Source organism: Triticum urartu, chromosome 7 (assembly GCF_003073215.2).
Source record: "Triticum urartu cultivar G1812 chromosome 7, Tu2.1, whole genome shotgun sequence".
NCBI lineage: Eukaryota > Viridiplantae > Streptophyta > Magnoliopsida > Poales > Poaceae > Triticum > Triticum urartu.
Genome location: NC_053028.1, coordinates 146,081,341 through 146,096,908, shown reverse-complemented (window position 1 = coordinate 146,096,908; position 15,568 = coordinate 146,081,341). Strand labels below are relative to the sequence as shown.

General features: G+C 43.2%; 1 protein-coding gene across 2 annotated transcripts; it reads left to right on the top strand.

Moving 5' to 3' along the window:
* The first annotated feature begins 372 nt into the window (after positions 1–372).
* Positions 373–14,802, top strand: LOC125519426 (probable glutathione S-transferase DHAR2, chloroplastic). Of its 2 annotated transcripts, none has more exons than XM_048684237.1 (7): positions 373–724; positions 1,932–2,022; positions 2,125–2,268; positions 3,145–3,262; positions 4,408–4,548; positions 5,177–5,297; positions 14,546–14,802. In XM_048684237.1, the coding sequence occupies exons 1-6, from the start codon at positions 514–516 to the stop codon at positions 5,261–5,263; spliced, it is 792 nt and encodes a 263-aa protein (XP_048540194.1). In that variant the 5' UTR covers positions 373–513; the 3' UTR covers positions 5,264–5,297; positions 14,546–14,802. The 2 variants fall into 2 exon arrangements, with proteins under 2 accessions (XP_048540194.1, XP_048540193.1); XM_048684236.1 differs by having other exon boundaries at positions 374–724; positions 5,177–5,277.
* Positions 14,803–15,568: the final 766 nt, after the last annotated feature.

Here is a 15,568-nt window from a genome sequence, read left to right as displayed (position 1 = left end):
TTTGTTCTTTCGATTTTCGGCTTTTCGAAAGAAAAGAATTCGTTCAAGCTATTAACATGGGATCTAGATTCGAATAGCTCGACGCGATAAATGCAACGGCGAAAGCAACTCGTGATTTGGACACATGACAAGAGAAAAACTGAACGAAAAAACACAAAACTCCTAAGTTACGACAAGTATCACACCTGCAAAATGAGTTAATTGTTACCACAAGAGAAGGGGAGAGTGACTTTTGCAAAAGGTACCCTTACCTGTGATTTCGGATAAACCAAGAAGGTAAGAAGGCTTAAATGGTGACTGAAAAAACTTAAATGGATCCAAGAAGGCCTAATGGGCTCCAAATGCTTCACGCCTCACACGGAAAAACCGCGACGAGAAGCCTCTGGAGACGGAGACGCACGGGCAATCCGAAGGAAGCGCACGTATCACGCCCGCCGAGATAAGCCCTCCTTCCGCCTCCACCTCTCCCCCCACAGCTCGCCGCCGCCTGACACCGGGGACCAGCTTCTAGTCATGGCTGTCCTGCTCCGCACCACCACCTGCGCCACCGCCACCACCGCCGGCTCCTCCTCGACCCTCCTCGCCACAACCTTCCGCCGCGGCCGCCGCCTCCTCCCGGCCCGCGCTTCGCCGCCGCGCCGCGCCTTCACTGCCCGCGCCTCGGCCGAGCCGCTGGAGGTCTGCGCCAAGGCCTCCATCACCGTCCCCGACCGCCTCGGCGACTGTGAGCTCTCTCTCCATCTGTGTGCCCGCTCGCTCGATTTGTTTATGGCATATGCATTGAAAATGCAAGGGACTGGACGTATTGGTAGTGTAGAATTGTAGATGGCATCTCCGTTGTTTTTGCTCTGCTTTTGGTTTGGGCAGAAGTATACTCAGCTGTGCAAAAGAATTGGGGAAAACTGCAATAGGATATTTGATGGTTTGAAGTTTAGTGGCACAGTGGTTAGCATATTTTGTTCCCATATCCATGTGATGGAACGCATGGAACAAAGGAGATATCAGAGTCAGCGAAGTGGTTGTACTCTAGTTGTTACAGCGCATAGTTGGGGCTGAACCAGATTTGACAAACGGCATTCGGGTTTGTGTGATTCTCTGAGTTACCGTCCCTGTGTTTTTGGGTGTCAAGTACTTGTCCATAAGATCTATATATGTAAACATAATTGGTTTACCCAATGCACTATAGGAAATTGATTCGTTTTTTCTTGGTAATTCTTCATCTTCACTAGTTGTCTTGAATTTTTCGAGAATGTTGATGATGACTCTGGTACTATATTGCTAGTTTGTCAGGCTAAGAATTTTGTTGAGTCCTTTCAGTTTATTCCTCAGTGGAACCGCCACCCTTTCATATTAGGTATTCGCCGGACTACAAAATATGCTAACACTCCTATGATTTGTTTTTTGGGTTTACCAAAAGTTACCGGGGTCTGGCTGCATACTAATAAGTTATAGATATTTAAGATTCTATTATGCAGAGTAACCGTAGCACCTTTTTTCAAGTAATTTGTCAGCCTATGTCATTTGAAATGATCGGGTTTCATAATGGACTAGAGACCAAGCAAACTCTGTCTACATCACTACATAAATGCTTTATTGTGGGTGGGTGTAATAACTACACATTTCACTTGATTAGAGTAATAAGACATACCACACTGTTATTTTTTTGTCAGTAATCATTTAAAAAAAATAAAAGTATTCATCCTGCAAGTCAGTGATGGCCATCTATATTGGCGTCTGAATTTTTACAAAAGAACAACAACATGTGGGCAGCAGTGTATTCCTAGAATCCAAGAGCATGAACTACCGTCTTCTGTGATATTAGGAGTGCAATGCCCTAACTGATAAATTTGACTGCATTGCATATTTTATCACTTTAATAATCTATTGTTTAAACATCTTTATTCTGTGTTAAGTTTACATGTTGCTCGCAGGTCCTTTCACGCAGAGAGTTTTGTTGACGATAGAGGAGAAAAACCTGCCTTATGAATTAAAACTAGTTGATCTTGCTAACAAACCAGATTGGTACGCATCTGGATGAGAAAACTAACCTCTTGAATTTCATATTATTAGTGGCTGTTACCTTTGTTGATAGTTGCCAGTCATCTTTTTTTGGCACTTCACCAGGTTGTTTACAATTAACCCAGAAGGTAAGGTGCCTATTGTAAAGCTCGAGGACAAATGGATTGCTGATTCTGATGTTATAACACAAGTGTTAGAAGAAAAGTATCCTCAACCATCCTTGGCAACTCCACCAGAAAAGGCTTCAATGTAAGTCGTATTTCTGGTGCCTTTATCAATAGTATTACATGAAATTAGTAATTGTAGCATGCACATCTCTTACATGATTATATATCTATGCTGTCCACAGTTATAGCCTATGGCCCTTTTTTGTTACTTTTGGTTCTGGATTTTTTTTTACTATAAGGCGTTTGTGTTGGTGTAACGCCCCGACCAAACCCACTGGTTCACCCACCAATTCTTCGCCCTTGCGACTGGGATCTAAACTGGACCCACATACCAACAACAGTCTTTCCTGTCCACACGTGCGCACCTGGGATCAACTTCCGGGTCGGTCACCCATCCTCAAATTGCTACAGGGCGAGCAAGCTTAACTTTGAGGTTCCTTTCGGTTGGGCTCCCGGAGAAGAAGGTGCACCTTGTTGATATGAGTAGTCTATCATTCCTATTAAGCCGAGATGTCACATACACCCCCTCAAAGGAACCGATGTCCCCGTCGGCCCAGCAGGAACATTCCCTCTTGGCACACGTGACACGTCTGTGCACGCCAGTGTCAGCATCCACATGTGCCCCATGTATGCATCACTGACCTGCGCACACCCATGTAACCATGAGGGTCGGCTTTGATACCAATTGTAACGCCCTAAACCCACCGGTTCCTGGCCGTTGCGCCTGGGATCTATACTAGCCCCACATACAAACACTAGCCTGGGATCAACTTCCCGGTCGGTCACACCATCCTCAAATTGCTCCAAGCCGAGCGTGCTTAATTTTGAGGTTCCTTTCACATGGGCTCCTAGAAAAGAACGTGCACCTTGTTGATATGAGTAGTCTATCATTCCTATTAAGCCGGGATTTCATAGTTAGTACTGCCATCCTAACAATTTTGCACAATTTTTTTTGCAGAGGATCAAAAATATTCTCCACATTCGTTGGCTTTCTCAAGAGCAAAGATACCAATGATGGAACAGAACAGACACTACTTAGTGAGCTGACTTCATTCGATAGTTATCTAAAAGACAATGTAAGTGTGCTTAGTGGTAATATCAATGTCTCAGGAGATAGTCTAACCAGTATTGGTTTGATGAGAATAGCTACTTCTGCAATGCTGTAGCCCTATCTGCTTTCCATGTTTGTACAGTGATTTAAATATGTGGAGTGTCACAATCTTATCCATCTGTATGCCTTACATGCCATCGGTTTTGCAAACACGAAAACAAATGCAAAATAAGTACTTCCTACAATAGTTGGGAAAAAGTATGGTAAATCAAAACGGGTTGAGGCTCATATGCTCCCGAGTGAACACTAAAATCGAAAAAAATTAAAAAAAGAGGAGAAAATCCTTTTTTTTACAATGAACATGGATGTGTCTTCTAACTGCATGCTTTTTTTTTGAATAAAAGACATTTGTGGTGGTCTGGGCAAAATAAAATAAAAATAAAAATCAGAAGCATATGATTTCAGATTTCTTTTTTACTATCTTTTCCTATTTGCTGTTAATACAGAGCATATGAGCCTGAGCAAACGTCTCCCCTGGAAGGCTGTATATTATTGCATTTATAGGAATGAATAGGGGAACTGCGAACTCACATTAAAATTGTACTTAGGTTTATATATCATATGTGTAATACACACGAATGTGAATTAAACTTATTGAGTTAATTGAACAAAAAATCAAGGAATAAGCTTGGTTCTTTCTCTCGCTTTGATATCTGCTTGCATAAAAGTCTTTCGGTTTGTAGCCGAATCATGTAAAATGGGAGTACACATGGTTCTAGGTCAACAGTGCGAGCGTGTATGGGTACTTCATGTTAGGCATTTTTGTTACCACTAGCAGGTTTGTGGCTCTAATGTGCCCATTACTAGATTCTTTTTTCTTTCTTGTTAAAGGTACCCCCCAGGCCTTAATTCCGTATATACCTAAGGTTATTTCTACTGTTTCTCCTCGTACTAGAAATTATTGCCAGTGTGCACATTCATGAAGGCATACTCGAGTTTGATATTCATAGTTCTTCAGATACCTTATGCTGACCTATTGCAGTAACGATATATAGTCATGTTAGTAGTTTTTATAATCATTAGTTTTGTTGTTGATATTTAGTATTTACTTGCCTTTGCCTGTATAGATTAAAATTGCTAGATATTGATCTTGGATGCTGTTTAATGTAGGGTCCATTTATCAATGGTGGAACAATTTCTGCTGCTGATCTCTCTCTTGCTCCGAAATTATATCACATGGAGATTGCTCTTGGTCACTATAAGAATTGGTCTGTCCCAGATGCACTTGCACATGTGAAAACATACATGAAGGTATGTTTTTTCTTCTTGTACAAGAATTTACATTTGTTCTTTTGGTAGTTGGTACTTAATGATATGAATGAGTGGAGTTTAATGCCATCTTTCACCTAGTGTAACAATCAAAGGTACATGTGTCGTTGGTAGTTAACTAGTTATCAAAGGTGTAACTGGCTTTGGTATGTTTTTATCTTGTACAAGAAATTCACATTTGCTTTTTTATCTTTCTATCTGTTGCATAAGCAGAAAATACTAGTTCTTGAGTATTTTTATGGCACGTGTGCTTTGCCCTTCACTATTTAGTACAAATCATGACTAAGCAGACGGAAACTGAATGTCTGAATGTTATTTAGATCATTCCGGCATTTATATGAACGACTGGCCATGCTTAATTATGAGTTTAAATAATACACGTGGCCTACTTATTTAGAAGTCATGATGGCCTATTTTTATGCTGACTACATGGTGCAAGTTTCCCTTAGAGAAACCGGAATATTATTGTATTAATATTTTTAACATAGATTATTATTGTATTATGTCAGCTATCTGACTGTTAATATCTTATGTTTTTTGGGCATACTATTCAGGAGTGTGGATCTTGAACATCCTATCTTAACTGTAACATTTGAATTTTTTGTTGCAGACTATTTTCTCAATGGATTCATTTGTCAATACTCGGGGCCTGCCAGAGGACGTCATTGCTGGATGGCGCTCAAAAGTCATGGGTTAAGTCACCATAGTAAAGTAAGACATCCAGATAAGCTGTATGTGCACTCCTTTTAGAAGCAATAAGAGACCACCCTTTGCTGTTACCTGGCCTTTGTTTGAATGATGGCGATTATGATAGGATACATGGTTAATGAACTGGCAATACTACTCATATGTAAAAATAATATGTGAACTTAGTGCATTTTTGTCGGAGGTGACAGTACTAATACGAGATTTAGTGGAAGAAAGTGCCTCACTTAAATTAAGCCGAGAGATCACAAGCTGTAGTGCTTGCTGTTCACATCAACTCAACGAAATTATGGTCTGTAAGCTACAAAAGATAGGTCTAAGAAAATGGAGTACATACACTTGTTGACTTATATGCAACATTTCTTCTCTAACTACGAAGATAGACATAAGGCAAGGACAGTCTGCAGAATACATTTTGAGGAATACTGTCTTTGTTATGCTAGTTGGTCACGTCATATGTTGGTGAACTAATTAAGGTGGAGGTGACTCTTGGTATTCTATAATGCTAGATGTTTACTTTCTTAACTGATTTGGGATATGTTGTCGCAGTAAAAAACTAAAAACTGACAATAGAGAAGGATTTCCTATCAAGCTCCGGATAGGATCATCGATTAAGTAAAAGAGTCTGCTCGATGACCGTGATGTTTGGCATTGAACACGACTGCAAATGGCACAATGATATTAACTGGGTTTGCGCACCCTACGAAGAAGGGGGGGGGGGGGTAAACCCATTAATGGGTGTGACCTTGAGCACAATCGGGATGGTTGGCTCCGTGCTAATGGAGGGCCTGTGGGCAACAGTGTAAACTTTTTATTAGGGGTGCTTCCTCTTTAGCCGATGGAGAGCCCTTGGTACAAGAAGGATGACCTACAAAAAAAAACTTAGGAACGGAGAACTCTTTGTCAAATGAGTGATGAACTAAGGTGGAAGGATAAGGTGGGAGTATTTTTAGTCTAATTTGTTCTACGCTCGTGGTCGACAATGGGCTTGGTGCTCTTCTTTAGTGGGTTTCTTTGCTTGTTGGATCCCCTTTGACTTCATCATTTGGCCTTTTTTTTGTGCGCTTGTGTTCTTCCTCTGGTATCCTGGCTAATGCATTTTGCAGATTGGTTGTTCCCTGGTCAGCGTCGATTTTCTCCTAACAACAGGTTGCCTTTACTGAGACTATAATCCAGAATGGAATTTTGATTTGCCACTTCCTATCAGACCGTTAAGTCAAATACGATAATGACCATCTTGAATCTGTTAATGAGAAAAATGGATATGCTTCCCCTGGCCTTGGCAGCTTCAAAACAAACACTATGGACAATCAATAGTAATTGCTGAAACACGCCTCTTCTAGTTAACAAGCACAAAAAACAAGGGGCAAAATGGTCTTTTCAGCTATCAAACTTAAGGGTCATTACATAGTCAACTACTCCCTTCGATACATATTAATTGTCGCTGGTTGATGCGAGTAATTGAATTGGTAAATCCATAACCACAACAAATTTTTAGTGGCATGTCTAGAGGGTGGAATTCCAATGCCATATCCAGAACTAGACAAAAATTTGTGGCAAAACAAGAATTTTCAAAAAAAAAAACTGTGAGCAAACTTGATAGTAATACTGAACTTAGTGCTGTAAAAGAACATTAAAACTGTGAGCAAAACTTCGTAGTAATACTGAACTTAGTGATGTAAAAGAACATTAAAACTGTGAGCAAAACTTCGTAGTAATACTGAACTTAGTGATGTAAAAGAACATTAGAGCATGAGAACTATTCTTAATGAAGAGTTAATTTCACCATTTTAGTTACTTTCATGTCTAATTCCACAAACGATGTATTTATTTGTGCCTTGCATGGCAATTTTAGGTGATTCTAGACTTGTCACTTCACTTGAACTGAGTATTTTAGTAGTGTCTGGTGCGATAATGTTGTGGTAGGTAGTTCTAGGGTGGATTAGAGTATAGGGGATGGTCCTGAGAGGTAGCCTGCTTACGTATATGTGGCCCATGTAGGTGATCAACTGTGAGGTCAAGAGGGCAACACAGTTGGGATAGAATCATTGTGGCTACCAATTATATTCGGGACTTGCCTCTAACAAACCAGCCAAGGAAACAAAATCGATGGAATTTCTGAAATTTCATGAAATTTTGATCGTTTCAACAGTGAGTGAAATATTGTGTTTCGTTTAAAACATTCGTTATTTTAAAATTGTTCTTATAAAGAACGGTGGAATTCTTTTTCTTACATAACCCTTGCATAACCCAGTGGCAGGTTCTGCTCTCATCCCATAGGTCTCTGGTTTTCGGAACCCATGAGTCCATATTTTTAAATTCTATTTCAATTTATGCGTGCTATAGGAAAATTTGTCCAAAAACTTGAGGTTGCCGAGAATCGATCCTGGGTCTCCGTAAGTCCATGTTAGGAACAACGGGATATATCAGCTTTTGTGTGATAGAGCTGCTACAACAGAAATATATCCAATTGTTTAAATTCAAATTTATCCAAATTTGAACATAAATTTTGTTGATTTGTTCGAAACAAATTTGGATATTTACGTAATTCCGGAATTTTTTATGGTTTCGAGGGTCAGCGAAATTTTCTTGCTGTCAAAATTGAAACCTTGAAACCAGTCTACCACTTACCCTTAACTTGATTCCAAAAGCTATTTGCGGGGTCTTGAAAATATGAAGGATACCTTACCATGTTGGAATGGAACTTTAGGCCACACGCCGCAATGTCTAGCTCAACTTCTTGGAATGGGTTAGGCATAGCACATGCCCACGTCTGTTGCCTCTTGTGTGCGATGACCGTGTACCCCACGACTATACACACTGCTCCCTCGGCCACGTGCGCCTGGTTTGTGCAGACTAGATTTCTTCCCTTGTATCTCTATCATGTACGTGTATATACACACGCCCTATTGAACCGATACAAGGTACAAAGTGTTTCCATTGTTCTTGGGATCAAAGCTCTTTGTAGCCGCCCCCTTGGTGACATCATTGAAGCCATGACTAACATTCTCACCCCTATGCCTACTTCTCTACTTGGTACTCTCGCAGCCGTGCTTACGGGGGCCCAACACTATAGTCATCGCCAGCAACAATCATGCTACAATTTCTGCCGTGCCGAGGGTGCCGTCGATGCACCACATCATCATCATGCACTACATCAACTTCAAGCTTGATCCAGTGGTGGGCAACTACTCCAAGTGGCGTGACACTTCCACTTTATCCATTGCAAGTTCATGCAAGATAACATGTAGATCTTCAAACCCCGTCACGATAGTGCCGAATGGAGGGATGATGAGATCACCATTGTTATGTGGATCTACGCCATGATCACCCATGAGCTCTATGACGTTGTGTGGTCGACGGGCTAACACTGCCTACACCCCGTGGACTCGGCTAAGCACCTTCCATGACAACCAGTCAAGTTGCGCCATTCACACTAGTGCGCATTTTTGCGCCAATGTCCAAGGTGACATGGCGATTGCCGCCTACTGCTAAGCACCTTCCATGAGCTCTATGACGTTGTGTGGTCGACGGGCTAACACTGCCTACACCCCGTGGACTCGGCTAAGCACCTTCCATGACAACCAGTCAAGTTGCGCCATTCACACTAGTGCGCATTTTTGCGCCAATGTCCAAGGTGACATGGCGATTGCCGCCTACTGCTAAGCACCTTCCATGAGCTCTATGACGTTGTGTGGTCGACGGGCTAACACTGCCTACACCCCGTGGACTCGGCTAAGCACCTTCCATGACAACCAGTCAAGTTGCGCCATTCACACTAGTGCGCATTTTTGCGCCAATGTCCAAGGTGACATGGCGATTGCCGCCTACTGCTGCAAGCTCAAGAGCCTCGTCGACATCGGCAAGCCCGTTGTGGTCTCAACCACTACTTCTAGATCATGGCCACTCTCTTGCCATGCATGTCCACCTCCTTTCCACCTCCTGGCGTTTGTTTAGGCGCGATTTGACTCCTTGAAGAGTAGCCTTCGCTGAGTGTGAGTGCACCGAGGGCTAGCTGGTGCTTGTCACCGGCAATCAACCTTGGATGGGGGGTACTTCACATCATGGGGACAGCTCTCCCGCCACAGGTGAGTGCGCCATAGGTACCACTTGGTACCGCTGGCATTCTTGACTCCCGCCTTGGCACCTAACAGCTGGCCTTCCCGATTGTGTCACCTACCATGCAGTCTCTTTAGGCATGGGACCAATACTCTATGCTGAGTGTCACCCTCAATGGAACTTCGACATGACCAGTTCTTGGACACCAGTCTTTCCACTTCGCGGGTAATGCAGATGACCTCTCCAGGTTCTCTATCTCTTGAGCGCATTCTCCTCATTACATCGTCCTATGTAACGACACTAAGATGCCCATCGTAGCTACTAGTTGGCTTTCCTCACCTCTCGACCATTTTTTTCGTAATGTTCTTGTTTCACCTTCGATCGTTAAGAACCTAATACTTGTTCCTCGTTTCACTCAAGATAACTTATGCACTATTGAATTTGACACCCTCGGTTTCTCTATGAAGGACTGAGCCACCAAGAAAATGCTGATAAGACCCAATGGGGACGGTGATTTGTACCCATTCTCCTCGAGGAATCACACGACCCATGTTGCTCTATTTGTCACCAGCATTGGAAATTTATGGCATCACCGCCTTGGCCACCCAAACTATTGAATTTTTAAGTGGCCTATCGCATGAATTAAAAAATTGGTTGCACTAGGTAGCCGAGGTGGCGGTGCCATAAATCATTGACGCTAGTGACAGAGCGGCATGGGCGGCGTTATTCCTCGGGAAGATCGGGTACAGCCAGTTGCTGCTATCTCATCAGCATTCTCCTGGTGGCTAGGTCCTTCATAGAGAAACCGAGAGGATCAAATTCAACACTGCATAAGTTATAACGGGTGAAACAATGAATAGAAATTAGGTTCTCAAAAGAGAAACGGGGACATTTTGAAGAGAAAATGGTCGAGAGACGAGGAAAGCCAAATCGGTAGCTATGGTGGGTATCTTAGTACAATTACCTATGATCATTTAATGAGGAGAATCTATTAAAGAGGAAGAGAACTTGGAGAGCTTAGCCATACTGCCTATGACGTGGGAGGAAGCGCCGGTGTCCATGAACCAGTCCGTGCCGGAGTTTGCAACGCGATGTCATTGAGGGCGAAACTCAACATGGAGTATTGGTCCCATGCTTGCGGAGACTGCTAGGCGAGACGATGGGGTAGGTCTGGTGTTGGGCGTGGGCTGAGAATGCCCGCGACATTGGGTGGTACCCATGGTGCCCGCACTTGCTGTGGGAGAGTTGTCCCCCATGGTGCAAAGTACCCCATCTAGATGCTGATGCTTGTTGTATGTGTCCGGTGTTGTGATGGCCACCTCTGCAGCCACCTTCGAACGGTGGCTGACACTTGTTTGCATGATCAGTGTTTGAAGAAGATTCATTGCGAAAGGCGCGCTCACTCTCGGCCAGGGCAACCTCTTAGAGAAGGACCGGAATCGTGGCTGGACAAACGTAGGGAATGGGACCTACATGGGCAAACTAGTGGCCATGATCTAGAAGCGGCGGCTGAGACCGCAAATCATATGGAGCGTGAGCGATCTGTTGGAGACGGGCTAGCGATGTCAGGCTCTTGAGCTTGCGGTAGTAAGCGGCAGTTGTTGGGTTGCCTTGGATGGCGGCGTAGAACTTCAAACTGATGTTAATGGTGCAACCTAGCTGGTTGTCGCAGAAGAAGGTCTAGAGCCAAGTCCACAAGGTGTAGGCGGTGTTGATCGTCAACCACACGAAGTCGTAAAGCTCGTCGGTGATCGATTGATCGTGGAATACATCTGCAGAGCAATGTTGATGTCGTTCTTCCTTCATTTGGCTCTCTCGGGAAGGGGTTCGAAGGCCTCCTCCACATGATTCTGCATGTTGAGGGCTCATTCGGTTTGCAGGATTTTTGGGGGATTCCCATAGGATTTTGACCCTCGTTTTTTTTCATGTATATGTTATTCGTTTCATAGGAATGGAGATACTAGATTCCTTAGGATTGTGTCCATATTGGCCTAATTCATGAGGATTATTAGCATTAGGTGAGACCTCATGGAAAATTCCGATGGATTGGAGTGGGGAGGGCATCCCAATCCTTTACTTTTCATATTCCTTTGATTTGGAAATCCTGTAAAGCGATTGAGCCTTGAACTCCCAGAGGACTAAATCATCCTCTGGCCCGGATCCATCAGCCTCGTGCTAGACTGCGCCTGCTGGTTCCCCGGTGGCGGCCACGCATCTGTGACACATGGTCCATACCTAGGCCTTGACAAGGTGCTTGAACCTTTGCTAGTGACAACTATTCGCCTTTGTCGATTTGGCTTTGCCCCTCAGTGCTCGGGTCTGTGTCCATCTGCTGCCCACCGGTTTTGTTGGGCCTGGGGTGTGGAGGTGGTTGGAGTGTGCGAGGAGGCCAGAGAAATCTACCCGGCGGCCGCCGGTTGACTACGGCAACGCCCGCGGGCGCTGCATCCCACCCTGGTGGCATGTCAGGCCTCCTCATCCGCCCTCTTTGCGGCATGTGTGGGGATGAGGAGAAATCCCTTGCCAGCTCGCCCGACACGACAGTGGCGGCGCATCCACGCTGTGTCCCAAGTAGGTGGTGCTGCCTTCATCTTCTTCCCATACGCCGGTGAATTTCTGTGCATTCTCCATGAGCTCCCTCCAATTTTCTCCACCAAGCCGCCATTGGATGACCATTGTTGTTGTTGCTCTCGTTGTTATCAGCGCTCTTCATTTACACTTCACTCTGGGCAACTAACACCCTCCTCCGGAGACATTTTCACTAGCGGCATTCTCTACGAACATATCACTTCTTCATCAGCGGCTTTTCTCACCACCTCCCGCCCTTTCTGGTGGCAAAATGGTGCTTCTCCCTTGTGCATGCTCGTCGAGCCAGAGCTTCCCTGTCTTCACTCTCAGTCTGCCATGTGGCAATGACCACCCTTCCTTTGAGTGCTGGATGGCTCGGGGTTGGTAATGGCACAACTCCTTGGCGTAACTACCGGCGGTCTCCCCCTTTTGTTAGCTACGGTGTTGCCTTGGTGGAGCTCTCACCGGTGTTCTTTGAAGTTTGCCTCTGCTGTCGACTGGCATGATGTGCTGCCTTGATAGCCTCCTCTCTGCTTCTAATGCTACCCTGTATGTGCTTATGTCACATCCTGTGCTGCACCACAACAACCACCTAGATTCATTGGATCGTTAGGCAGTTGATCTTTGCCCTATGTTGTACTTGTATCGATGCACTTGGTGTTTGTTGTGTTTCTTGCCTAGGCAAGATGTATTGCCCCTTAGGGACCCAGTTTTCCTTATAAATTGGATCATTCCTTTTTTCAAATGAGATCATATTCAGGCGGGGATTCAGGGAGCTGTGCGTGCAGCTGTGGCAGACACGGTCATCACGCATAAGAGGCGGCAGATGTGGGCGTGGGCTGCACCTGGCCCGTTCCAGGAAGCCGAGCTGATCTTTGGGGCGTGCGACCTGACATGCCATTCCAACAGATACTGAATGTGTACCTTTTACTGTCAGTACATCATCTTTTTCTCTACCTGCTGCATTTGGTGATCCACATGAAAGTTCTGTTTCTGTATATCACCCCTACCCATAAGAAGCACTAAAGAATTATTTGTGAAGACTTCTGGTTTCTGCCTACCTCCATAACAAGTATCACATCTCAGGAAAATGAACACAATTGCAGTCTGAATAACACATTCCTCTGCTGTAAAATACATCCTCTGTTCCTAAATGTAAGACATCTTACATTTATGAACGGAGGTAGTAGGTATTATTGCTTTGAAGACAACGGCTTTGGCGATGGAGGCATGGAAACTAGGTTCTGAACCGATGATCTGTACAATCTCAAAACCACTGCCTTGCCTGTAACCATCTTCAGATGGTTTTGGTATTTCCGCAAAGCTTATGGCATTTGCATCCTGAGTGACCAGCAGATTTCATGTTCCGTTGAAATAACAGACAAACCACCAAATTCTGATTGGTTGCATAAAACTGGATGCGAGTGGGGCTCAAAAGTAAAACTGTAGAATGACAACTGCTGAATCAATCGTTCAGCTATTATTGTTCCAAGATGATTGGTTATAATAGAAGGGGAAGTTAGCACATAGTGTTAAGAGTTATTTTCCTCTACTTGAGTGTTAAAGAGTTTGTACTGGATTAGGCTCAGTTTGCGGTTGCTGAACTGTGCTTATTTTATAATCCGATGTTGGAAATTAGCCACAAAAATAGGCTCAAGCAGGTCAAACAAACACTAAAATTGGCAAAATTGGGTGGGACAAACATGATTATGATAATCAACTGCATTGCCAAGTGCAGCTTTACTCTTTGGTAAGTCTGGAATGTGTAGGCAGGAAGCTATGTGAAATTGTTTGTCAAAGTCCAGAAGCCAGTAGACCTCCGTACCTTTTTTTTAAAACATTAGGAGGAGTTCTATCTAAAAGGGAAATACAAGACAATAGTGTTACGATATTGAGCTACTTTGATAATAACGCATAACAGTATTACGAGTAAATTTTGCAGGCCTATAGGTTTGATGACAAGCTGTCCCAAAACTATTGATTTTTGGGTTACCTGGATCTCCACTTTGACTGTAGACCTGGGTTGCAAAATCCTAGACATGTTTCATGTTGATAATTGATGCATTACGTAACTGGTGATTTGGCTTGCCGTGAAACCGTTTGAGGATCTTGTGAGTATGACGTGATCTGGGTGGAGACTTCAGTGCACAGCACAGTAATCTGTAGTTTGTGATACAGTTGATCAGTAAATCTATAGTTCTATAAAACATAATAATTATAGAAGTTTGTTGGATTTTACTCGGAACAATGGTGCAGCCAGACTACATGATCCTTAGCTGCTTTGATTTACAGATGCACTACCTACTTGCTGTTAAAGTGATTACGTGCTGGTTAAAACATGCAAGTATATATTGATAGGATTTGATCTATATTCAGTAAATGTCTGCAGCTCAATTGCTGATATTTTTTCTGCACCTGCCGCCACAGTACAATCTTCTGTGTATTCCTCAACCGACCTGACCAGTTGATACCCCATTTTAGCTGATAGTGTATGTTTGTAAGGGGAGTGCGAATCTTCCATTCAAACTATTTGCATTTAAGATATGTGCTTTCACTCTTTAGCTCTTTGCTTAAAATCAACACGCTGTTCTAAATTGCTTATACTTAACGACTTATCATGTGGTGCTACATTTCTTTCTTGTTATAGGAGAGATGAGGCTATCGGGTGATAAAGGGTGAGGAGGTTTCCAAGTTATGTGTATGAGCTGCAGTCCTGCAGATATTTACTGAAGAATTTCAGTGTAAAGCTTTGAAGGTAATTCTGTCAGATCTTTTTTCTTTTGCTCTCAGTATCAAATGGAAAGTGTCAATATAAATGTTATGGAATTATAATTTGTCATGGAACCTTGTTTTGTTAAATGTATAAATAAAGAGACATGGCTGTCTCCATTGTTGCCTTGTTTATTTAAAACCTTACTCGCCAAAATATATAAGCTGTGATACGGACCAAGCTTTTGGGAAGTTGATGAAAGATCAACAGATTAGCTGGTCCATTTTGTTGTAAAATGTAAATTGTAAATAGTAAGTATTCTTCCATGTGATTTGAGTTTGTTGCAGAATCAGTGATTATATGAACCAATCATGTAATAATTTATCCATCGTTATCCTAAGCTAGGTCCCACAATTGTGAGATACTCCTGCCGGGTTCAAGTTATTAACTTCCAAGTATATCTATCCAAGCTTTGGTTTTGATGAACGATCACTCTGGCATGAACCTGAGGCCACATTTTGGTTACTGTTCTTTTTCCCCATGTGTCCTGTCACACTTTGACGCTAAACCCACTGATTGAGAAGGAAGTTGCACTAAGCACTAATGCTTAACTTGGAAATCCGGTTCAAATCGCTCTTATCTTATGCCTGTGGTAGGTAACGTGTCTTATAATACGCCAGTCTGAAAGTGCATCAGCACAAGGTCATGCTGCCATGGATTGTCAAATCTCTGTGATCTGATTTTACTTTTCCTTTTCTAAAAGCGAGATATTTAACATCTCTTATGCCTTACATTTACACTGAACTGACATCGAAGGGACCAGTTATGGATTACATGTAAGCACTTTGGTTTTCTTTCAACTCGAACCTTCAAATCTACCGACAAAAGGAGTACTCATAGTAGGTAAGATAAAATCTCGAGAAGATTGGTCAGTTTGTTCTTTCTCGTAGGCCTGAATTA